The 25,193-nt window shown below is 41.3% G+C and overlaps 2 protein-coding genes across 7 annotated transcripts in view; one reads left to right on the forward strand and one right to left on the reverse strand.

Moving 5' to 3' along the window:
• Nucleotides 1–890: 890 nt before the first annotated feature.
• LOC135086824 (proton-coupled amino acid transporter-like protein CG1139) lies at nt 891–13,602 on the forward strand. The gene is made up of 9 exons (XM_063981627.1): nt 891–960; nt 2,452–2,525; nt 2,984–3,037; nt 3,304–3,454; nt 3,844–4,050; nt 6,794–7,063; nt 7,586–7,761; nt 12,142–12,323; nt 13,271–13,602. Exons 2-9 carry the CDS (start codon nt 2,455–2,457, stop codon nt 13,546–13,548), a joined length of 1,389 nt encoding a protein of 462 aa, XP_063837697.1. The 5' UTR covers nt 891–960; nt 2,452–2,454; the 3' UTR covers nt 13,549–13,602.
• Nucleotides 13,603–15,283: 1,681 nt separating this feature from the next.
• Nucleotides 15,284–25,193, reverse strand: part of LOC135086827 (hepatic leukemia factor) — a 206,919-nt gene continuing 197,009 nt past the window's right edge. For 3 of the 6 annotated variants that reach the window (XM_063981634.1, XM_063981630.1, XM_063981635.1), the window contains 5 exons: nt 22,588–22,724; nt 22,122–22,329; nt 21,620–21,732; nt 19,407–19,544; nt 15,284–17,698 (listed from right to left, as the gene is read on the reverse strand). In XM_063981634.1, the coding sequence (XP_063837704.1) occupies nt 17,612–17,698; nt 19,407–19,544; nt 21,620–21,732; nt 22,122–22,329; nt 22,588–22,724 (683 nt within the window). In that variant the 3' untranslated portion in view covers nt 15,284–17,611. The remainder of the gene's footprint in view (nt 17,699–19,406; nt 19,545–21,619; nt 21,733–22,121; nt 22,330–22,587; nt 22,725–25,193) is intronic. The other 3 variants (XM_063981632.1, XM_063981631.1, XM_063981633.1) reach the window with 3 other exon arrangements.

Genomic DNA, 25,193 nt, shown 5'->3' on the forward strand with positions numbered 1-25,193 from the left:
AGCTCCCATTAAAATCTGTAAGAGACACTTCAAAAGAAAAAAATACAATAAAAATGATGCTTTACTTAAATTTTTCAATGTTTCAATTTTACAAAAAAACTAGCAAACGTTTTTTTCTACTTTTTACATGCACTAAGTTATTATCTAAAAACTGATGTTAATACCTTAGCTTTATATCAACTAGTCTAGGCGTAATGATTAATTGAATATGACTCTATCAAACGCGAATTCATCCCGATAGTAGGTGCCCCTACTACTACACTTCAAAAACAGTGGACTTTAATACAAACTTGAAACCCCATTTTTACCCCCTTAGGGGTTGAATTTTGCAAAATCCCGTCTTAGTAAGTACCTACGTACTAATTAAAACGAACCGCCATGCAAAATTTGAGACTCCTAGCACTTGTACCTATAGTTTCTGAGATTTCGTGATGAGTGAGTGATTGAGTCTGTCAGTGACCTTTCGCTTTTATACATTCAGCAATCAGTGTAGTAGGTGTTTTAATTAGTTCATTTTTCGCGGAAATTAATCGGTAACTTTATTGACTTCGTTTATAACATGAAAAATGATTATGGTGCGTGAATAAGCCTTAGCATTTTGTACGTAGTATGTGCACCCGTGAATTATTATAATTTTAATTTCTTTTTTCATAAAATAAATTAAAAAAGCTCAGTTAATTTATTTTCAAAAATTGACAACGTCTTGCAATTTCACCATGCTTAATGAACCACCACTTGTAATGATTTTTTCATCGGTTAATAGGTATAGGTCATCAGGGAGTCGAACCAAGGACCTGACTCGAGAAGTGTTGCTGCAGTCGTCAGAGCTGCGAGGCGTCAATTAGCGAGCCAGGCGCGCGCTCCGCGGCTCGCCTCAGTCGGCCGCGCCCGCCCGACGCACGCGCCGCTCCCGCGCCCGCGCTCTGCTCGCCCCAACAACGCAAACCCGCCTTCCAACTCGTATGTTATTATTTCATTTTTTTGTTAACCTCACACTGAGATTCAAGTAGGTACCTACTGATTATAATTTACTCCATTGCTAGAACTTTGTGCAACAAAATAACCTACATACAGCTGTAAGAAAATACCTGCTGTTTATAAGTTCCTACTAAATTCAATGAAAATTTTTATTTGTGTGCTACGAATATATCACTTTCAGTGTGTCACGAAAATAAATGATCGCACAGCTTTATCGGTGCATATGACAATAATCGGGTAATAAGTCCTACTTTTTTTAGAAAAAACTTATTTTCCTCGTAATTTCATTGTAAATAATACAGAATTTCGAGCTATCAACAAATGAGAGTTGGCTTATTAATAGTGGCCAAGAACAACACGTGTAACGAGAGCTAGAATAATTTAGCGCACGGGAATGTAAATTGAACGAGCTCGCTAGCCGTTGGTCTGTCAACGCAGGGGGCACAACAAGCTACCTCTTCAAGTGAACCTTCGCGTACTTTTCTGCTTTGTTAACTTTTACAAAGATCCAGAGTTAAGTCAAGATCTTACAGTTTTTGTGGCGTTAAAATTTTGTTCAAAAGAGACAATTGAGTCAAAATAAATATTTCAGTTTAGTTTGGTTTCTCTCTTACCTTAGATATTCGTAGGTAATGACCAGAATTTGAATCTTTAAAATATAATGGTTTGTTTTTATAAATTTTCAACACCGGAAATTCTGAAAACTGATAACCTAATTTCAATCACAAGCACCTTTGATATTGACTCGGTTTAGTAGCTTAAAAGCAGCGACGACATATTATGCAAAAGATCCCGATAGTGGGTGCGATGACAATGCGCCGGGAACGTTTGACAGGCCCGCGCACTGGGTGCACTGAGGAAGTGAGCAAATAGTATGGCGCTCCGAAAATAGGTGAAGCCGCGGTAGAGGTCATACTCCGCAAAATTATTTCGATATATTTGGCTTGTTTCGTCTCTTTCTCTCTCTTTGAATGAACAAGAAAGATGCACAGCTGATGTATCTGATCGATTTGTAGAATCGTCCCTGGACTCAGCGTGAGCGCCGCGCGGGCCCGATCGGCCGCATCCGGAGCGCGGCCCGGATCCCGCGCCCACTCGACTATTATCCTCCGCATACGATAATATGCGCGTGAAATCGCTCCAAAAATTAATCAATCCATTCAATTTTAATTCATACTGTATTTGTTAAGGATAAAATAAAAAAGTGTTCATAAATAGCACTTCATAAAACGCACTGAGCGGCAAGCCGCACCTCATAATATTTTAAATGAAACAGCATGATCTCAGTGCGTTAGGACGCAATAAGATCATGAAGTTTCTTATAAACTGCGGCGCGCCGCTTAGTGCATGTTATTAAGCCTTATCCCAATGGCTGTATATTTTGAAAGCTTCTATGAAAGCGATCGGTCGGCCTGACGCGGACGGGAGCACAGGCCGGCAGTCGGTGCTGAGTGCCAGTGACCGTTGTTGCAGGCCATGGACCCGGAGAGCAAGGCGGAGACGCTGTGCCTGCAGCCGGTGGCCGACCACGCCGCGCCGCTGCACAAGTAATTACTTCTCATTTTATTTTTACTGAATCCTCATAACGGTATAGATAAATGTAGTTCTATACCTGAGAACTTGTCGTTTTGTATGAAGATTCATAATTATTAAATCATTTTAGTCAGTACTGACGACAAATCTGAATACAAAGAATACACATTACAAACATAAGTCATAGTGGCCATTATGTGTGTAGTTTGAGACATAAGGTACGAAAAAAATACTTTATAATTTGAATGGTAACCGACGCCATTTAATTTTAGTAAAAATTAAAAATAAATATTACGTTTTATCTGGTGATGTAATAAGTATGTATTTCCAATGAAAAAAAAGTAATAATTGTACGCATGATAATGATAACAAAAGTCAATTTCAAGGTAAAGTCCTATATTAGGTACTATCTCAAATCACTCGTAATACACCTAAAGAGAAGGCACTAATATCCATTCGTCTATTTTTTCAGAGAAGAAGATGATTACGATCCCCACGTCCACAGGCAACTTCCTAAACCAACCAAGTAAGTAGCGAGTGGTTAGAAACTAAAATCACAATATTAATTTCGTTTATCATCAGCATTACATTTTTGTTCCTTTATTGAGAAGAACTATTGAAGAATAATTGATAAACTAATAATGTTTGGGCCACATTATTGAACGGTGGTGGGAACGAATGTCTAGTCGCCTTATACGACTAGGTAACATGTCTAAGGGATGTTTCAGGCATACTTATGACTGATCATGTGACGCAGTCGTGATACTTGAGGGAAAACATTCGTTTGTGCAGCAACTTGGAGACGCTGGTGCACCTGCTGAAGTGCAGCCTGGGCACGGGCATCCTGGCCATGCCGCAGGCCTTCGCGCGCGCCGGGCTCGTCACCGGCGTCGTGGCCACCGTGCTGGTGGGCGCGCTCGTCACGCACTGCCTGCACGTGCTGGTCGGTCCCGCTCCTCCACCACCGCCACCACCACTCCACACTCACAGCTAAATATACTACAATACAACTTGTTCAAATTAACAGCCTGAACGCGGGGCTTCCCCAACGAGCGTAATTTGCTCATTTTTTTATCAAGCCACTACGATTACCAGTACCATGTTATGGAATTATAGATCTATAGCAACTATAGGTTGCGGGAGCCAAGCAACGACATTTTAATATTGGCAAAAAATTCAGACTTACAAATAGTTTTCACAACTGTTTTATGTTCAGCTCTAGCAACACATTAGCCGACTTTCTAAACACGGCGATAAATCATAGTCGAGGGAGAGCGAGTTTGGTTCGAAGATTGATTTGCAGAGCATAAGTTGGAGGCGTGTGTGGCGCAGGTGCGCGCGCAGTACGGCGCGTGCAAGCGGCTGCGCGTGCCGCTGCTGTCGTACCCGGCGGCCATGGCGGCGGCGCTGCAGGCCGGCCCGCCCGCGCTGCGCCGCCTGGCGCGGCCCTCCACCGTCACCGTCGACGTCTTCCTCGTCGTCTACCAGCTCGGCATCTGCTGCGTCTACATCGTCTTCATCGCTGACAACATTAAAAAGGTCAGTTTTACCACTTTTTACTTGTTATTTATGCCGCACAGACATAATATTCAAATTACCAAACTTATAAACTTGTAGACTAGGTTATTTAGGGGTTTTTAATAGGGACAATATTATTTGATCCTCTAAAAACTAATTGATCTTTTTTGTATGTGCACTTTTAAAAATAAATATTGTTTTTTATTATATTTTATCTTTATATTAATTATTGGGTCTATATTAGTTGATCTACGGATAAATTATGAATGATCTTCATTAAAGGTAACATAATATTCATGTTTAATATACTCTTTTAATATTTGGTAAACAAAAATAATATTTGATCCTCTTTTTTAGTTATTGATCTTTAATTTTGTAAATTTGATGATTTTTATATCAAGTTTGCCTTTTAATATTGATCACCTAATAAATACATTTCGATCTATGTATAAGTTAACTTTAAAATATATTTGATCGAACAAAAAATATTATTGGTAAATATTTTTAATTAAAAAATATCTTTTAATTTACGCGGTACTTTGTGGTTGAGTGACAATCGTCCGTCATTGGTTACTGAGTAGGCCAAGGGCTTAGCGGCCAATAAGCAAGCAGAATGGTACATTGCCATGTTTGTTTAAATTACAAGCTTTGCTTAGTTTGGGACTAGAGGCGCTATGTAAAATAATTTCTTACTTCTGACATCCCTGAACCCGACATCATAATTTTTACCTCTTTATTTTTTTCAAATCGCCTGGTTGATTTTCTCTTAGTATACCGATCTCGACCGTGATCAGTGACCATAAAGTCATCTGTCAACGCGTCGATTAGACACGATAAAAGCACTAAACTATATTTGTTTACTTTTAGTGCGACATCGGGTCGTAAGGACCTGATAAGTTTTTTTTTCCAAATATTTACTGTGTTTGACGAAACAATTGCAAAACAATATTTATATTTCGTACTACTGAAAAGACCGAATATATCATCCCGCACCAACGCATCCAGCACCTAAGGTCAATTCGACCCGATAACGCAGTGTGAACGTGTTAAGTATGCTTTTTTAATAAAAAAAAATCTTTAAACATCAAGTGCCTTTAAATAGTTTCCATCCTTTGACTACAACTTAATAAAAATAAGTACCATAACATAATTATTTTGAAGATTATTTGATATAGACAAAAAATAATTTATGCAAATCGAATTATTTAAAAAAGTATCACATTATTGAATATTTGGTGCTCATTTCTTTTATTTTTGAGGACCAACAAGTAACGATCAGATATAATTTTTACATCTCAAATTTTTTTTGCGTAGTTCAAAAGAGGTTAAAAAATATCGATCGATTTCATTTATTTTATGTCTCAAAGAAAGAGGATCAATCATTAAAATAGATGACCATTTAGATTTTTTTATTTGCCGTTTTTGCTAATTTAAAAAGATCATTTAAATACATGCCTTTTTAATATACTTATTACAAATGGTTGAAATCGAAAGATGGTAACTAGCTCATTCGGCCAGTCACATAGTAAATTATACAAACTAACGGCTAGTTCAGATTTTTTCATATAGTAAACCTAAGCCTAACTGTAGTTCTAGACTATAATTAAATAAAAATTAGGAACCTACACAAATAGAGCCATTTGAAGCTGGCCTTTTTACGGAAAATTGCAATTTTTGACAAATTGTCCCGCTACCGTTCGGATCAAGTGTAATTCAACAAACTTGATCGTTATCGGCATGTCGTAGTCAGTTCAATAACCTCTTAGGTACTCACACAAAAGATGCCACATGCAAGTGTATACTTTTGAGTTGTTGATTGCTTCACTATAAATCATTGTGTCGCTTCAAATACTCTGTCCTTTGTGTGATTGTCATTGTTTTCAGTGAAACGTGCAGCTGTAAACAAGCAAGTACAGTGGACGAGTCAAAGGTCCGCGCTCGGGTAGCGGCGTGCGCGGGCGCAATTGCCTCAAGTGGTAGGGCGTCGGCGCGCGGCGGCTGCGCGTCGATACGCCAATATCAATCAGCGCACGTGACGCACCGCACTCGCTCGCCCGTGGGCCGTACATCTAACTGTTACACGACCATTGATCAAGGGGAATGAATGAATCACATTAAACGACGCTGGCATGTTCACTGGGCAATTCGTGCGATGTCGATTTAACAGGATAAAGTCTTGTTGAATGTGATATCTTGATATCGTTTTACGAAACAGCGGCCTTCCTCGTCAAGTCACGTTAATAACCGCCTTGTTTAATGAATGCTAGTTAAATGTAAATACCGTGAAATTATAACTGGGAAGTCATGCTTATAATAAAAATTAAATACCTAGTTGTTAATTATTTTGTAATTAACTCCATCTCAAATCAAAATCCAACGAAAAATGAATTCAATTAGATCTACTAAAAGATACTGATTCCAAAATTCTAATATCAAAGATTTTTACTAAAATCGGTCCAGTAGTTTCGGAACTTATTCAATACAAACAAATATTTGAATAATTGAACATTAAGCAGGTTAGAGACGCCATCGGTTTTATAGCAGGTTTCCTGTGCGACAAGTTAACGTTGACTGTTCATTCGAATTCAGCGTTTCAAGAGTTTTGTGTCCTTTTAGCTTCTCATTTTTCTTACTTTAGAACTTTTACATACCTAGGTACTTGGCAGCCTGGAATCTGAATTCCGAAGTTTCGTTGCGGCTGGACACGTTGACGATTGCAATAATGACTGATTGATTTGATGTGACGGTGGGCGCGGCGTTGCAGGTGGTGGACCCGCAGTACGAGATGAGCACGGAGGTGCACATGCTGATCATCCTGGGCCCGCTGATCGCGTTCAACCTGATACCGTCGCTGAAGCTGCTGGCGCCGTTCTCGGCGCTGGCCAACGTGCTGACGTTCGCGGGGCTCGGCATCGTGGTGTACTACCTGGTGACCGGCGAGCGCTCCTCCGAGCCGCTGGACCTGTGGGGCTCGCCGCACACCTTCCCGCTGTTCTTTGGGACCATACTATTCGCGCTCACTGCTGTAGGAGTGGTCAGTATACAAAGTTTAAAAAAGCCATGACTTTATAATACACCCGGCGTCAAAGAAATCACACCTCCGCGACAATAAAAAAAAACTTTAAAGATTTTCTTCTGATACAATCATGGCGCTCTACCTATATTGGTGTTATTTGAAAGCCCAATAAATAAACTGAAAGGAAAACTTGTTTGAAAGTGCTTGTCGCGGGAGGTGCGACTTATTTGACGCCGAGTGTATATTCATTCATATGCAATGCAACATAAAAATCTTACTATCATGCGACAATTGCGAGGGTGAGCTTAGCGAGGACAAAAAGAAGATAAAAAGTGTTTTCTGTGAAAATTATACTTTTACTTTATGTTACTTTTATTGCTGCATATTATTTTCTTTGCGAATGAAATTTTTCTGATACAGCGAAATTGGCATTGCAATACCTGTAATAATATTGTCATTCGTATGCAAGTATTCACGTACGTAAGTGAGATGCGTGGTTTGGCATGGCATCTTATTTAGTAATTGTTCGGCGCCTCCCAGGTGATCGCGCTGGAGAACAACATGAAGACCCCGAAGGCGTTCGGCGAGCCGTGCGGCGTGCTCAACGTGGGCATGAGCATCATCGTGCTGCTGTACGTGGCCATCGGCGCGCTGGGCTACGTGTACTGCGTGGCCGACTGCAGCGACTCCATCACGCTGGACCTGCCGCCCGGCCCGTGAGTACTTCACACGCCCGCGATGCCGTATAGTACGAGATAAGATCAGGTACCCTACGTCACTTGATACTAAGATAAGCTCCATGGCACACGTTCAGAAAAGTTGTGCTAAGCTTACAATAATTAATAAACTCCGATTTGGCCGAAAGTACAAAAAATTGCTATTTCCGGTGAAAAAAAAGTTGACATAATTAATGAACTTTTGCTCATGTCAACTTTTTGTTCATGCATGCAGTGTTTACCGTACTATTATTGTGCACTTAGTTTTAAGTTATTGTTATCTTTTTTGTAAGCATTGGTGTAACAATTATTGGTAAACCAAATAAATAAACATGTTTCGGAAGCTTTCAACCATATAAACCTTGACAGACTATCATCATCATCATCATCATTGCAGCCATAGGATGTCCACTGCTATACATAGGCTTCCCCAATGACTTCGTTGGTAGCGGCCTGCATCCAGCGCCTTCCTGCTACCTTTATCAGGTCTTTATCGGGTTTTTTGGCAGACTAATTTATACTTAAACGTCGAGTAGATATCTATCATTTGGCACTATGTTCATTTTTGTATCAGATGACGTAAATTAGGGGCCGAATTGCTATCTTTGAGAGCGTCAGCCAAGTACTTCTGGCCGTATAGGAAGTGGCGAACTGGATTCATCCGTCGCTACCAATAAAGTTGTAACTGATGCCATAAGTATTTACATCGGTATCAAATGACGTGAAGTGACCCGCTTTTTTCACCGGAAACAGCCGTTTTTTTTTTTTACTTTTGGCCAAATCGGATTTTATTAATTAATTATTCCAAGCTTAACACAACTTTCTGAACGTGTGCTATGGAGATTATTTTAGTATCAAGTGACGTAGGGTAACTCACGGTCTCCTCTCGTACTAGTAGTCCGTAGGCCTCCTCTATTGTTACAGGCACAAACATTTTCAACTTTTGAGTTCCATTTCAACTAAAATAGAGAACGGGTATCATCGCGACATTTTTTTTAATGTTTCACGTTATACAATCGATGTAGGAACCAAATTCACATTAAAAATATAAAATGCTGGTCTAAAGTAATTCGAAAAACTCTGTCTGCTCAAGAATGTTCAGAGCCAGAAATTGACAGACTCTGGAGCCTTATCTCGTGCTTTCGCCCAACAGGCTTGGAGGATACCACCAGGATTTGTAACACAGGCTTTCATTGGGTACCTACGCAATTTCCTGACGTATTAAAAAGTTTTAAGTATATAGGTACATACGTCGTTTATTTACGATAGTTGAACCAAAGACTTGGCTATACGAGTAGATGTTGTTGTTTTGATCACAGTTGCACGGGATATGCAGATTGCAGATTCTAAATTGAGTGACATGTCCTGTAATTTTCACATTAAACTATTGCTGCGGTGCGTGTAATCTTTCTTGTTCCCTCTGCTGATTCGCGCTGCAATTTGTCTTAACAGTATAAGCTAACCAATTTTAGATAATAGTCGCTCAAGGATGTTATCATCACTATGCAACGGGTTTGAAGTGCAAGATTGCGCGTCCGTAGGGAGCGTGGTCACGTGGTCAGGGTCGCCCGGGAGCGCGAAGTCCGCGGCCGCGCGCAATTAGCCGCAGCCGCTCACGTGCCGCGCCTGCACCTCCCGGCGACATGATCGCCGTAATAGACCTGATTGCAGATGATGACGTCGACAGCTGGACATTGAGTTAACTGCCATTCATCATGTGTTGACAAGTTAGATGCGACTTCAACCATGGTCACGAGTTATTTCTAAAGAACATGTGCTGCTGGGTACCTACTGATAATTTTCCAAAATTTTTACTAGCTTTTATTCATCTTTTGTTAAGTACTTATGTTTTTGTTTAGGTTAGATCTAGCATCTTTAAATAGAATTGTACGAATTTAGAACCGTAGCGTAGAATACTTGAGACTTCCTCACAAGTATCCCACGAAACTAAATTCTTACAGAATGGCTCAGAATGATTTCTTTGCATGTTTCAATTTTCATAACCTAAAATAATATCCAGTTATTTTATCTTCTCTTATTCTAATATCTTTGGTTGAGAATAAATAAAATGCAGTTGTACTAAAAAGAAAAAATATTAGTATGCAAGATTCAATCAAATAATTTAGAGAGCTTGTATCGCGCGTGTAATTTATTCCTCTTTTTTTCTGTTTGCGCTACAAGCTTTCGAAATTATTTGATTGAACCTTGCATACCATTATTTTTTTCGTTTTAGTACAACTGCATTTCAGAATAAAATCTTGCTTTAAAAAAAGGTTTTTTTAATATAATTTTATTTTACACTTTTTAGTTGTATCTCAAACTCAGGCCCTGGTGATCATTTAACATTAAACTGCTCAAAAAGACAAATCCAACGAACCCAAACTCCATGTGTTTCCGGGTATTTCGCCAAAAATGGTTGATTTTGCCTAATTTCCTTGGCACGAAATTTTTTTTTGTTTTTAACTATTTTTATTTTCCCATTGCATTAAGAAGCAAAAACTAAGCCAATGTATCTAAAAGGGGTGTCATAATTCGTTTTAGAAACAAAGTTATGAGGTCATGAATTTTTGGTAGCCAAGGAAATTATTATAAATATTGTTTTCTCTAAGTTTTCTTCTGTGGTTTGCTTTTTTTTAATTCGATCCATTTTAGTGTACCTTCGCAAGCAAACATACCAATGAATATTATGTCATTATAACGTTTTTACACAACTAAGGAAGATAAATGTAGTAGATTGAGTTAAGAGTTAAAAACAAGTTGTGCTATATCTATTCTGATATCCATTTCTTAAAATGTAAATTTTAAACTTATTCCAATAAAGAAATACTAAAAATTTGACTTTACGCCGAATTAAAAATGGTCTTTTATAATTTCCTAGGCCATTTTAAGCCACGGAAAACAAGGAAATTAGGGCCAAAGAAATTAGATTTATGCCTAAAAGACAACACAAACAAAAACCTATTTACCCTATCCATTTACTATTTAAATTATGGGTTAACCCCTACAGACACTACATTTGTGTAAATAAACATTAAAATTAATCCATTGTTTAGCTGCAAAAAACCGCCCAAAGAAATTGACTTTTTAGTAAACAAAAACCCAAGGAGGGACCTACTTACGCGATTTGTCGCGACACTGATCAACGATGTACTGTCCTGCCTTGATGGTCTCTTGGGACGTAATGGCCGAGTTGTAACGGTGCAGTGCGTTACATTCTAAGTTTTTTCGTTTCGTTACTACAATGGTCGAAAAGAAGACCCAGGGAAATTATACTTTTCACCTGGACAAGAACTTAACTTCACTTTATTTTCTTCCTATTAGTATTTGACATTTAAAGTTTTTATTTTTCGATAGCCAAACGTTTCTCAAATGTAAAGAGAGTGCTATTAGAATTAAATTACGCTTCAATTTGTTATAATGTGCCTTCATTTTGGCAAATAACAGTAATGGACAGAACAAGGAAATTAGAAAAACGACTTTTGATTAAGTTTTTCTACGGTTTTATTTGTCGTTTCTGCTATTGTAATAGCAAAAACAAATAAAACTTTTGATGAACTTTCCCATAAAAATAGTTTTATACAGATAGATATAAAAAAACATGTGTTCGCCTGCCTGGACACAGAAAATTTACTGTTTCGGCGAAATACCCTTCCACCGTTTCGTTTAGGAGTTCCTATGGCCAACTCCCGAATCCATCATCAGGACCCTGGACATCATCTAGCACTAAAGTGCTCAAAAAGACAAATCCAACGAATCCAAATTCGATGCGATTCCGCCGTTTCGTTTAGGAGTTCCTGTGGCCACCTCCTGACTCCATCATCAGCTCAATGGTACCATAACATTACATTGTCATCGTACTAACATAAGTATACTAAATTTCAGCTCAATTTCAAAATATCTCACCTACTCATACACACATTTCATCATGTACACTTTTGAAAACAATAGGTATGATGAAAACTAAAAACCTTTGGTAATGTCGATAAACTTTTCTTCATAAATATAATACCTACATATATCATTTGTCGGCCGTTTGGTGTAGTGGTTCAGAACGGACTACTATGCCGAGAGGTCCCGGGTTCGATTCCCGGCCGGGCAGAAATTGAAATGATGAATTTTAATTTCTGTGACGGGTCTGGGTGTAAATATGTATAATATGTATTTAATAATAAAAAAAAAGTATATAAGTAGTATATCCGTTAAGCTAGCACCCATAACACAAGCATTGAGTTGCTTACTTTGGGGCTAGCTGGCGCTGTGTGAAATTGTCCAAAGATTTATTTATTATTTATTTATCATTCACACCGATGTGTACCAACTTACTGGATGGATAACTCAGTTTCCTTAATGCTGATGTGAATAAGTGCACTGCGTCGGCAGGTTGGCGTCGTCGGTGATCATCATGTTCGCGGTGGCCATCTTCATCAGCTACGGGCTGCACTGCTACGTGCCGGTGGAGGTGGTGTGGCGCGGCTACCTGCTGCCGCGCCTGCAGGCGGCCGGCTCGCGGCACCTGCGCCTGGCCGAGTACGCGCTGCGCGTGGGCCTGTGCCTGCTCACCTGTGAGTGCGTCGTTGACGGGCATGTGCCAAGGCTGCATACATTGTATACCATCCTGTAAATCGTGCAATTTACCAACAGTTGTGGGCAGGACTCTGGTGTCAGAGTTGTAAGCCGCAATGACGCTCTACGCCCGTTTCCCATATTCAATCCTCGTCCAAATCCAGATTTCAACTGTTAAATTTAAATCTGTTTTCGATCAAATATCCATAATTTTTGATTTAAATAGTGATAAACAATATGAAAACGTAAAAACATCGAAAACCGTAGATAATTTTGACCAAAACCATATTGAAATTTGACATTTGAGGGACGAATTTGGATTAGGATTGAATAGAAATCCAGCTGATCATGCCAATAATCGAGATTAATCAAATCTAATTAAGATTAATCAATAACTTCCACCAACCAGATTTTTTTATTGGGAATCAAACGCAAGACTCCCTTGTATGTCGCGCTAGTTCAAATTTATAAATGCAGTGTTGCCTATTATCCACAGTCCACTGACCTTAAGACTGACCTATAATCAGTGGCGGAGCTGCTGAATTTGGTCTTACATATTATACAGGATAAAATACCCGTCATCAAGACCAGTTTTCGATACTGTAAGTAACCGTCAAACCGCAAAAATGCCCCCTTTCATGAGCCCCCACCTCTGAAGCACAACTCCGCCGAAGTCTAAAACCTAGGATAGTCTTAATGGGCAAGAAATGAAGCGAGTAAAACAATAAATTGTATTTTGTAGTTGTAGGAATCATAATTCGAATTTGTTTTATTCTACTGGCCTAACAAGGGCTGCAACGGATTTAACCATCATAATCGTCATAATTTGGCTTATCACTTCGAGATTGAATAGGTTTCGTATTGTGTACATTACGTGCCCATTTCGCTGGCGTGGGAGCCGCGCTGGTGTCGGTGGGCGCGGCCGACTGACGGCGGTCTGTTGCAGTCGTGCTGGCGGTGGCGGTGCCGCGGCTGGGGCTGTTCATCTCGCTGTTCGGCGCGCTGTGCCTGTCGGCGCTGGGCATCTGCTTCCCGGCCGTGATGGAGGCGTGCCTGAACGTGGCGCGCCGCGGCCCGCGCCTGCAGCTGGCCAAGGACGCGCTGCTGTTCGTGGTGGGCGTGGTGGGGCTGGTGGCCGGCACCTACACCGCGCTGCTCAGCATCGTGCGCTCCTTCCAGCCCGAGCCCGTGCTCGCCGACGCCCACGCCCACGCCCACGCCTAGGCCCGTGCGGCCGATGCCTTCCGTAACGCTTTCCATATACAAACTATTTACATTAGCTGTTAAACTCAATTTTGTTCACCCAATGTAAGTGCCTCTGCTACTGTTGCCTCCTTGTGAGTAGACAAGTTAGCTATTGTGAAATTTAGTAGGTAAATTATTGAACAAACCAGTTATTATCTCCACCTATAGCATAATTTTATCATACTTTTTATATTATAGTAATTATTGTTACTAATTATCATACTGTAGACCTAGTGCATATAAGTTTTTGTATAGTTGTGTCAAAAACATCTGGTTATTACAACCGGTTTTTGGAACCGTTTCTTTGATATGTGTTGAAATTGGCGCATTCATTTTTCTTTTCTTTTTATTTAAGGAGCTTTGTCAAAATTCCAATTTGACTGAAACATTTAAAAAGGTTTAACAGCACGAGTGTTCCAATGGCCTCGTGAATGGCCGAGCGCGCTCGCCGACCCACGGCCCCCACACGAGCCGGTGAATGATGATGAAGAAGCCGACTCCTTGCCCAGGCCCATGCGGCGCCGCGGCCGTGGCTGTTGGCTTGGCCGCTGTTGCTGTAGAATGACCGCGCTGCCACTATTTATTAATTACATTTCGTATTTGTTCATCGTTCATAGGAATATATTGTGAACTATTGCAGCATGTAAAAAGTAGAGTTCCATTAAGTGTATAATTCTTTACTACCGAAACGACTCCGCTCAAATATTGTAGATTTATTCGAATGATTCCGGTATCATACCACGTATCTAAGACTTCATAAAGTTGCTACATAGTGCATGTTATTGGGCGATAGAGCATTAGTAGTAGTAAAATGAAAGAACCAAAATATAACTTGTTTTAAGTCTAATGAGATGACGGGATGCGTGTTCATTAAAGGTTGTTATAGTCAATTTTATAGCAGACAAGACAGTTTCATATTTTTACATTTGGAGCAAATTGCGTGAATTCCAACAGCAATGCTTTACTACAGGGTGGCAGACTGGCTGAAGAATGCTTCATATTATTTGTAAATAGGGTTTATGTTATTGTTCAAGTAATATTGTTGCCATTTTTTGTATAGATAATATTAAACTTAAATAAATAGTTTTATTTGATAAGATTTTTATTTTTATTTGAGCATGCTTGTTAGATATTTGTACCTTACGGTAAACTCGTAGCCAGAATAAATCTAAAATTGTTAATAAAAATTAAATACGAGTACTTACAGGTTTTGTTAGTTTCTTTACTTATAGATTTATAGTTAATCATTAGATCTTTGTTTGATTATTTAATTAACAACACACACGCTAAAATAAGTTCAAAAGAAAGGAGAATTTAATTTTACTCTAACAATAGCATGTTCATCAAGATCATGAATGATGCAGCTTGCTAGGATAGAGTAGTATTATGGTAAGTACATCATTTTCTTTGAGTTTTCGCTGACAAAATCCAGTTCCGTGGTAAATCTATCAATATCAATACTTTACTACGAACTACGAGATTACGATACCAATTAATCGTAAACTACGAATTCGACGCGTACGCGAACCTCAAAGTGCTACGCCGTAGCAGCAGACGAGTTGCAGCTGTTGAGTAGGCGGTGGCATACGCACGGTGCTGCGTAAGTCACAAGAAGTATCCACAGAATGGTCGGGGTGCACATAATAAAGAGCGGAGCTTTTGATATTTTGTTTATTTAACATTAACATTCAGGGTGGGATAATAAAAACTCATGTTATGTGCAAGGTACTTTACCACAATTTATTACATAAAACACCGATCGAGAAAACGTATCAGCGGCTTGTAAAGCGGCCCACTAGAGGCCGTGAGGTCGCTAGTCGCTACATCCAGCGCTCGAAACATTAAGTACCTACGGTGACAGTCCGTTCATATCACTGCCGCTGGCGCGGCTGGCCCGCCCCGCCCCCACAAAAAAAACAATTAAACATAATTACAACAATTAACGTTTATTTCAATCCATAGAACCATATAAATTAAACTCAAACAAAATACTACTCGTACATGTAAATCAATATGGTTGTATGTTGTTGCAATGTAGACATCAGACGGAGCCTCAGCAGAGGTCGTCAATAAATAAGGAGAGGTGCGGTAGGGCGGGTGAGGTGCGGGGAGCAGGCAGGTGGCGCGGCCCCGCCCCTTCCACTTACATATGCTTACCATACGTAGGTATATGCTGGTATATGCATTACCAAATGTTCTTACATACGATTCCTTCTTATCACTTAATATAACATTACAATAATATACCCATGTTACAATTTCGGGGAAACGATTTATATACCGTGTATGAATCAATACATATGAGTAATATTGAATAATTCAAGGTATGTATACTTTTTAACAAACAAGATGGAATATCAAATGCCGTTCCCGGCTGGTAAACATTATTTAAGTGTCCATTACATATAATATCATTTTGATATGAAACAATTATTTTCAAAGTCGACCATCACACCTTTGTAGAATCCCTCACATGTAAACCTTTATAGAAAAAACATTTTATTGTTCTCGCTTTGTATTCATATAATACTTTCAAATGCAACAACTTCTTAGTCTTAGTTTATAAACATTTATTTTTTCTTCAATTCAATAAACATTCAATTGACTCATTTATCAACGACAAAAACCTACAAAAATATTATATTATAACAATAGCACGAGTCAAAGAGAGTGCAGGGGAACGTCCAACGACGCAGCGGCGAGCGGAAGGGCGCGGGCGCGGGCGGCGCGAGCGTCGAGCGCGAGCGAGGTTCGCCGCACGCTCGCGCTCGCGCCGCGCCCGCGGCCTTCCCGCCGGGCAGGGCGGGACTCGGGAGGGAGGGAGCGGGCGGTGAGCGGCGCGGGGCGCCGAATTACATCTAGAATGCGGGTCCTACCCATATCGACACAATACGCGAGTCTCTTTACAACTAAAAAAAATAATATAAACTTTCAAAACGTTAACAACTACAGCCATAACAAAAATAGACTAATAACGACTACACTACGGAATCTACTTACTACTTAAACTATTCACTAAGTAAATTTGAAACGAAACTAGTGTTCGTTTTCTACAGAAACGACAGAGGGTACGTACGGGCCCCGGGGCGTGGACGGCCCGGGCCCCGCTAGGATCTAATCTCATATGGAGCAGTCCTACAAGCGAGCTAAGTGAGAGACCAACGGCGCGGGCCGGCGGGCCGGGCCCGGCGACGGACGGGTGTCAGACGGCGACCTCGTGGTTCGCTTCGCGGCGTCGGGCGTCCGGGGCGGCCCGGGGCCGGCTGGGGCCTATTTACAACTATCTATATACAGAGGCAGCCACTACTACTGCGCATGCGCGAGCCACTTGAGCAATCTGCGTGCGGCGGCGCCGCGCCGGCGACGTACATTCAACATTAACTTGCGCGGACGCTGCGGCGCTCGGCGGCGGCACGCCACGCCAGGGGACGGGACACGACTAATCTCTTCAAAAATAATGATTTCCAAATTTGGTCCGTACGTCGTTGACTAACCCTGTGGTGTGTCGAACTGAGTCCGAAAGAAGGAATTAGAGACGACGGCAGGTCAGAGCTCGACGATAGGAAAGACATCGGAACTTTGGTTAAGATTTATCTATTAATCTAAGTCAATAAACTTACGGTAACTGCAACATTATTTAAACCTACGGTAGTCAAAACACATTAATTACTGTACTATGGTCTATGAAGCTAGGGCGATTCGGTCACATTAACAAGAAATAGGTATGTGGAGAATACATTTCAAAATAGATTAATAATAAGAAATCTTAATCTGTAACATGTAACATTGATCTATGTTAATACAATCGAACCGACTATTCTAGGTGAAACAACAGCGTAGGTAGGCGTGTGGAGGTACTACAGCTGGAGCTCGTTCCCGCGACGAGCAGAAGAGGAGCGCTCGGCGCGGCGACGGCGGCTGCAGAGGTCGGTCCGGGCCCGGCGGGCCGCGGGGCCGGCGTGGCGTGCGGGCCGGGGCCCGCGGCTTCACGTGTCGTGTGCCGTGTTTGTGCTATGCGGGGTGGAGGGGGAGGATGGGCCGCTTATACATCCGCGTACTTAGACAATTTCTCGCGCAAGATGTGATTCTCCTTCTTCAGCAGCTCGACTTCTTGTCGCAGTCCCATATTCTGAAAAATTATACATAATATTTAAATAAATGAAATTGTACAATGTAGCCTAATGACTTCAGGGAGAAAAGTTGAATGAGCTTAAACAATAATTATTTATGTCTTCAAACTTAAGTAATATTAACTACCTATATAAATTCATCTATCTATACCATGTTTAACCCTCCCATAGAGGAGGGTGGAATTCAGTTGACCTCAAGACAGTGTTTCATTCACCAGTAGTTAGTAGTACCCAGTCAGTGGTAGGTAGGAGTGAGTGATAGCGCCTAGGAAGTGCGCAGGGTGAGGGAATTCCACCCTCCTCTATGGGAGGGTTAAACATTAATAATATACAGGGTGTTTATTTCAATCCTCGCCATATTTATTTAGGTGATCTATTATGACTAAACGCATTATCCACCAAAAAAAAAATTACAAACGAAAGTGGCATTTTTAGCGAATATTTTCCGTGCGACATCAACTATACTGTGGCTCGCAATACTGCAATACGTTTACACTGCGGCACCATCGAGCTACGCGGATCGCTCGCTTAGCATGTCGGATAGCCTACTGAAGGAAGCCACGTAAAGTAGGTAGTGTAAATAGGTATTTTTGTTTGACTACCTTCTATTTTCTTGAATCGTATTCAAATAATGTCGAAAATTATTTTTAAAATTCTACGTCTCTTGTAGGACTTCATTAGAAACAACCGAGCCGATCATTGGATTTTTTGAATGCAGAACAAGGCAGGCATTTGACCGCAATCGCACTTGATGTTAAATTGATTGGTTACTTCGTGGGTGATATGCCCGTTCACATCGTGATACGCCGGCATTTCATGATCTGGCCATGTTACCATTCGCTCCCGTCAAACGATAAAGCGTTGAACGATATGGCTCGATATCGTTCAAACGCTAAACGTTTGACGATTTAGCCAGCGATACTTAGGCATAAATATGGTTTGTAAAGGTTTTCCATTGGAGGAACGTTTGATTTCACACACCGCACACAATTTAATGTATATTTCTGTAAAAAAATTTACTATTGCAATAAGTTTCCAATGTTATTACTCGTAGATGAGTAAACAAAGTGAAATGCCCGAAGACAGCGCCACCATCGGCGCGAAATGCAAACGGTTTCATGATATCCCGAACCTCGGTAATGTAAACCTTTTTTTATTTTTGTGTTGTGTGTTTGTTATTAAGTGGGTAATATTTTCATAATGTAAGTTTAGAACATCTATGGATGTGACGAAAGAGTGGATTCCTCACAATACAGGTTACTTAAACTTAAAGAGAGGAATTCCTCAACTACTTGTAACATTCGTACTAAGTGTCAATAAAATATTTTTCATTTTTTTCATTTTCATTTTCATCTGCCCAGTTCTATTTGGGAATATCGACAAATACATAGGTACGTTGATTTCGTCGACCTGCTTTTTACTGGGCACATTGACATCGCGATATGGATAAGGGCCGGCGTATCCCGATGTGCTCGGATCACTATGTGACTAATGGAATTCAACGATAGAAGTTAGAAGAACTCATTATTTAGTCATGATATAAAGCTCTAATCGCATCTTTTTAGAGTTCCCAAAGAGTAAAAACGCGGCCTATTACTATTACTCGATTTGTCTAATGTTGTATAGATACCCTACGTACGCGAGTCCGACTCACACATGTGGGTAGTTAATACTTGGAAGCCGTGTGAAAAGATGACCATTACTGACCTCCTTCTCGAGATAGCCAGCCCGCAGCGCGATCTGGTTCTCCTTCATGCGGCGCGCGTCGCGGGAGCGCTTGGCGGCCATGTTGTTCTTCCGCCGGCGCGCCCAGTACTTGTCATCCTTCAGGTCGTCGGGCACGAACTGCCGGCGACGTCGATATGGGTTAGCACGCCGCCACACACTCAAACCACCCTTCACCCACCAATAAATACAACAGCGTGTTACGGCTCGCGGGGAACAGACTAAACAGTGAAGCACGTCTTACGTGGATCCCCTCTGGTTCACCTGTATCTTAACAGTATCATTCGACTTAAGTTGTTCAAGATTAACAATAAAGGTTTACTTGCATTTTAAAAAGCTGAAGGTTTTAGTAGAAAATCACGTATTTTGAAGTAGGTAATACAAACCTTTTAATATTTTATCATGTGAATTTTATTTAGAAAAGAAAGATTTATATTTTTTTTTAAGAATTACATTAATTGCAACCTTTATTGCATAAATTCCACTTACTATTTAGTCTTTTCCCATTTGAACTTAATAATTATTATGTACATTTAAAATTCCGATAGATTTGTGAACCTTCCCATTTTATGTGAAAAATAAAAAACTCCACAACCAAAAACTTTATAAAGTGCGGTATGTGCTCGAGTGTGTTCGTTGGTAGTATACAGGGTGTTAGGTAAATGGGTATATGAGCCGACACTAGCCCATGTTAACATGGTCATATAAATGGTATGGTGAAGTCAGAAATTTGATATCATCATTTTAATATTTTTAATTTTCATAAAAAATAAATTTTATAAAATCCAATTTGTATGAAAAAAATAATAATTAAAATGAAGATATCAATTTTCTGACTTCACCATACCATTTATATGACCATGTTAACATGGGCTAGTGTCGGCTCATATACCCATTTACCTAACACCCTGTATGTATAAAATAACTATCTACTCATACGCCTCGTGCACAAACCGCGCCCGAGCGGAGCAGCTGCGAGTGACAGAGTCCCGATTATTGTCTGCAATTGCAAGTTTGGACGACAGAAAATTATTATCATTTCAACCTGTAGGAATGAATATCATTTATGAGGGCACAATTTGTCCGCTCTAATAGGCTTATTAAACTAGCATGTTATCGCAGCTGAGAGCGGGAATAGTTGTTATGAACAATGTTCATAGATATCACTCGCAGCCCTCGGCCTCAGCTCGGCCCCCTCGGTCCACGACTGGTTCCTTAGCGGCGAACCAGCGATGGTTCGGACAAAGATTCATGTCAAACTACATAAGAACAACCATATTCCGAGAGCGCAGTAAAATTTAAAAAACATTTGCAAATCTGAAATAATTGTAATATTATTAATTAAAACAATACGCGCGCTCGTTATGTGTAGCAAAAAGCAGTTTGAAAACTTCATAAATTACCTATGAAGTTTACAAAATGTCCTTTGCTGTTTAATAGGTTGTCATATTATTCGGTTAGTCTAATGATAAAGCGTTAATAGAGCTCATGGGAGGGGATGGGAGCAAGGATGCAACTGGTGCAATGTATTCTACCTTCTGACGAAAACCAGGTCTTTAATGCATTTGGCACTACCTGCGTCCAGTATATTCCAAACGGTGTTTTAATTAAAGATTTTTGTTGAGATCAAGAAAAGTAGTGTCCTTTCAAAGCAGTTTACAGGTTGGTTTTCATCCGATTACAAAGTGTATATTTAGCTTTTCCGACTACTTCCTCGGCGTTTAGTAAAGTAGGCCTCTGATGTACTATGGCATAGTGTAGACTCATCGTAATCCATGCGAGTCTGTTTTTTTGTAAAGGAGTTCAGCTATCTTTATGTCGTTCACAAACTTTCGCGTCTAGAGCAAAATTATATAAGACTTATAAAATCGCCAAAAAATCTTGAAACGAGAAATTACTAGATAATGTTTTAGAACATTGTAAAAACAATATTAATTTCTTTTACTGGAGTAGTTTTTTGTGAACAAATTCAGCATTGAGTAATCAAGGCTAAATGTTTAGTTTATAATTTTTCATAGCTTAAGTCATCATCATTACATAAAGCGCATCATTATGTGATTGATCCCTACAAATAGAAGTGACGACAGTAAAGTGCGTTCGTTAGTGTGTGTGCCGTGCGAGTGAGGGCAGGGGGTGAGGAGTCCGCTCCCCGCAGGCGGGTGGCGCATGCCGCTAGGAATGATCAGCGCACTAACTTCATTTACCTGTTTCCGGGACTTCTTGATCATGGGCTGCGGCTTCAGCTCCTCGTCGGAGAAGGCGCGCGTCCGGGGGTCGAAGTCACGGCCCGACGATGCCATGGAGAATGCTGAAATCATCGAGGCGGGACTGTTTAGTATTTAGTATTGTATAGCAAGAAAAGTCAACAAGCAGGCTAATTCAACAGACAGACCTTTAGATTTATTGTGAAAATTAAAATTATACACAAAGAAAGTGATTCGATTGTCAATTTATATCAGCTGCATTACCTAAGCAATTACCTACCTACATTTGCATTGGTATAATATATAGGTATCCCAGAGATAAAGATATCGTCCACTTGGAAATAATTAAAATTGATAGAGAAAATGATTAAAGATCGTATGAAGACCGAACTTTTGACAGTTGAAATTGAGACAATTTCAATGGATGCAAGAGGCAGCAACGCACATACGCTGCAAGCGGTGAGTAGGAAGTTTAAGAAGAGAGTATACTGACTGGAGTCGGCAGGCGACAGCGGCGGGTTGATGGTGTCGGGGCTCATGCAGTCGGAGGGCGAGGGCGAGCGCTCGCGCTTGGTGACGGGCGCCGGCAGCCCCAGCGCCAGCCCCGCGCCCGCGCCGAAGCCGCCGCCGCCCAGGTGCGCGCCGCCCAGCCCCTCGCCCGGCATGCCATTCTCCGACAGGAACTCGTCTAGGTCCACGTACTGCAACACACGCACCCGCGTCACACTCGGCACCCTGCGCGCGCACGCGCAAGGCACACTCGCGCAGCGTCACATCGTCGCACTTCGCCAATTCGCTTCCGCAAATAAACATCTAATCCTATTAATTAAATATAATCAGCGTTCAAGCAGGGTCGGGATGGCAGAAGCGACTCTATTACCTAGTGCGGGCGGCGGTGGTTAGGAAGCCGAAAGACGCACACAGAACACGCAGTAGGTAATAAAGTGGCGATTACTGACTTCGTGTACCTTGAGATCGGGGTCGTAGGGCAACGTCTTGTCCCATAGGTTGGGGCCCAGGAAGGCAGCTTGCGCCTCCCAGAGCTCGTTGTCATCCTTCTTGTCTTCGAGCGCATCCTTACTGTTGACGGACTTGCCTGCAACAAGAAGCCTGACCGTGAGCGTCGCTGCGGGCGCGCCCACGCCAGGACGACACCAACCAGCGCGCTCGTTGATGCGTCCTGGAGAGAGGCCCGCGACCGCCGCCCGCGTCTTAGCCTACGGGACGCGCTGCCCGAGCGCACAGCAAGGGATGCGCGAGTTCGAGCACTCAATCAATATTGCACGCGTATCATTTACCATAAGAGAGTTGTTACACATAAAATCAATATAAAGTTATCATAATACTACAGTCGCTGTGCCAAATTCATAAGCAATTAACGAATGTCAAATATATTCGCGATAGCAGCATAAGAAATATGTAAGTAAATTAATACATACATAAAACTCATGGTTATCATGTTACACACAATTGTATGGAATGCATAACTATATAGGTATGTCAACAAAATAATCTGTACACCAAAAACACGTCACAAACGCTACTTTTTTGTGTGAATATTCTACTTTTTTACAATTATTACGTTGTGAGGATACTCATAGAGATAGATAGAAATTGGCAAGGCAATTCATTGAGTGCATAGAGATTTCATATTATACATGATTACTATTGGTTGAGACTTTGAGGTAGTTACCGCGAGCGTTAACTTAGCCCGATGTTTAGCTACCGACAGCTAACTTCGGGATTAATTTCCGATGTGTGTAAATACAAATGAACGGGACGAGATCCACTATTCCCATTTCAAATATGAAGTAATTTGCACTTCAAAGTAGTCGACGCCAACAATGGAATAAGTTCGCGATTTGTTGGTCAACACAGAAGGTGTTGCGTGAAGTGACGTCACAAGTGACAGGTACCCGCGGGCGGGCGAGCGTAGCGCGCGCCAGCCGTGCTACGCGAGCGCTCCATGCACACGCAGCACGCTACGCCGGCGCTACGGAGGCCGACGCTACGATTCCCGAACTACGCCCGCTACGCTACGATTCCCTATGCTACGAAGTCCCGTTACGACACAAACACAACACCCGTTAACCGTTTAGTAAAAAATAGTTCAAAATGTATCATCATTGTTAAATGTAAAAACGGATTAAATCAGGTAGGCTTTGTGATTGCCATGGTAACACAACTTCTTGACTCCTAGTTCCATACTTTGAAACGACGACACGCACTCATATGAATGAATCTTTTAAACGCTTTTGATTTAGTTATTTTTGCACTTATTCAATACCAGAGTGGGATAAGGTATTGGTTGGACTCGCGTTAATAATCTTTTTGTCTAAATTTTTGTAACAACTCTAAGGTGGGTGAGATAGTAGTGCTGTGCTAGTAATATACATTGCTGAGTTTTATGATTTTTTTCTTTTAATTGAAATGTTTCTGAATGTTGGCAATTTGGAATCTGTAAACATTTGGGCGAAAATATGATACATACAAATAACAATAATCTATTAGAAAATGTGACAGACGATAAGTGGCTCTCGCAGCGAGGGCGGGCGCGGAGGGGGCATGGGGGGGAGGGGGAGGGGGAGGGGGGCGCTCACGCGGCGCCGCACGGGGCGCCCTCGGGCGGCCGCCACGTGACGCGCGGCGATTAGAAGCCTCCCGCGCGCCGCCAAATCTAAACTCGACGTTCATCCACGACTACCTGCTCTATGTTTTTCAAATAGCTAGCACCGTAATGCAACTACTTTCACTTTCTAGCGTGTGCATTGCTGTGAGGCCGCTATGTAAACAGTCAGATAACAGTAGTGATCGCGTCATTAACAGCTTCCATTGTATTACAGAATAAGTTTTGCTGTCATAAATTCAATAAAAATACGAGTACATAGGTAGGTACAAGCGAATAATGACGTTTTAGATTATTTAACTTTTTTTATTTAACTTTAACTGTCATGTTTTGAGACTGGCAATAACGCGCGGCAAGCGTGTCGTGAGTGTCGCTAATTATCGCAACGTTTGAGGCGGTCCAAGGCGAGCCGGCGCATTAGCATAGCACGCGCCGGCGCAGCCTCTGTCTCATTCACCACTTATTAAATTACCTTACATTTCTGGCCTTAAGTATTCATTCATTGAGTAAATTTTAGGCAGAAATGCTGGTCCCAAAAAGGCAAGTAACATATTTTACAACTAAAGTACCTAACTTAAGAAAAAATACACCAGTGATTTAATTCGCACCAGTACAATTTTTTTTGTAACGTTTATTGTGTAATAAGTGGGATCTTGGGAAAACTATAGGTTATGAAGTGATGTCGAATGTAAACGATAATCAGTAGAAACAATAACGGCCGTGGGAACCGATGCGTCTTGCGCGTTGAGTTTCCTCGTGAAAAAGCTGAGTGTGCGCGGGCGCAGCAGGGCGGGTGGCGCGGGGCGGGCGGGGCGGGGCGCGGGGTCAGGAAGCGGGAAGTAACCCAGTTGTCGGTTGCGTGCGCCGCCACGCTTTCCTCACCGTTCCGCGCGCCGCCACACGCACGTTGCACAACGCTGCGACTACCCGCGTCGGATG

The sequence above is a fragment of the Ostrinia nubilalis genome, chromosome Z, assembly GCF_963855985.1.
Source record: "Ostrinia nubilalis chromosome Z, ilOstNubi1.1, whole genome shotgun sequence".
In the NCBI taxonomy this organism is placed as follows: Eukaryota; Metazoa; Arthropoda; class Insecta; order Lepidoptera; family Crambidae; genus Ostrinia; species Ostrinia nubilalis.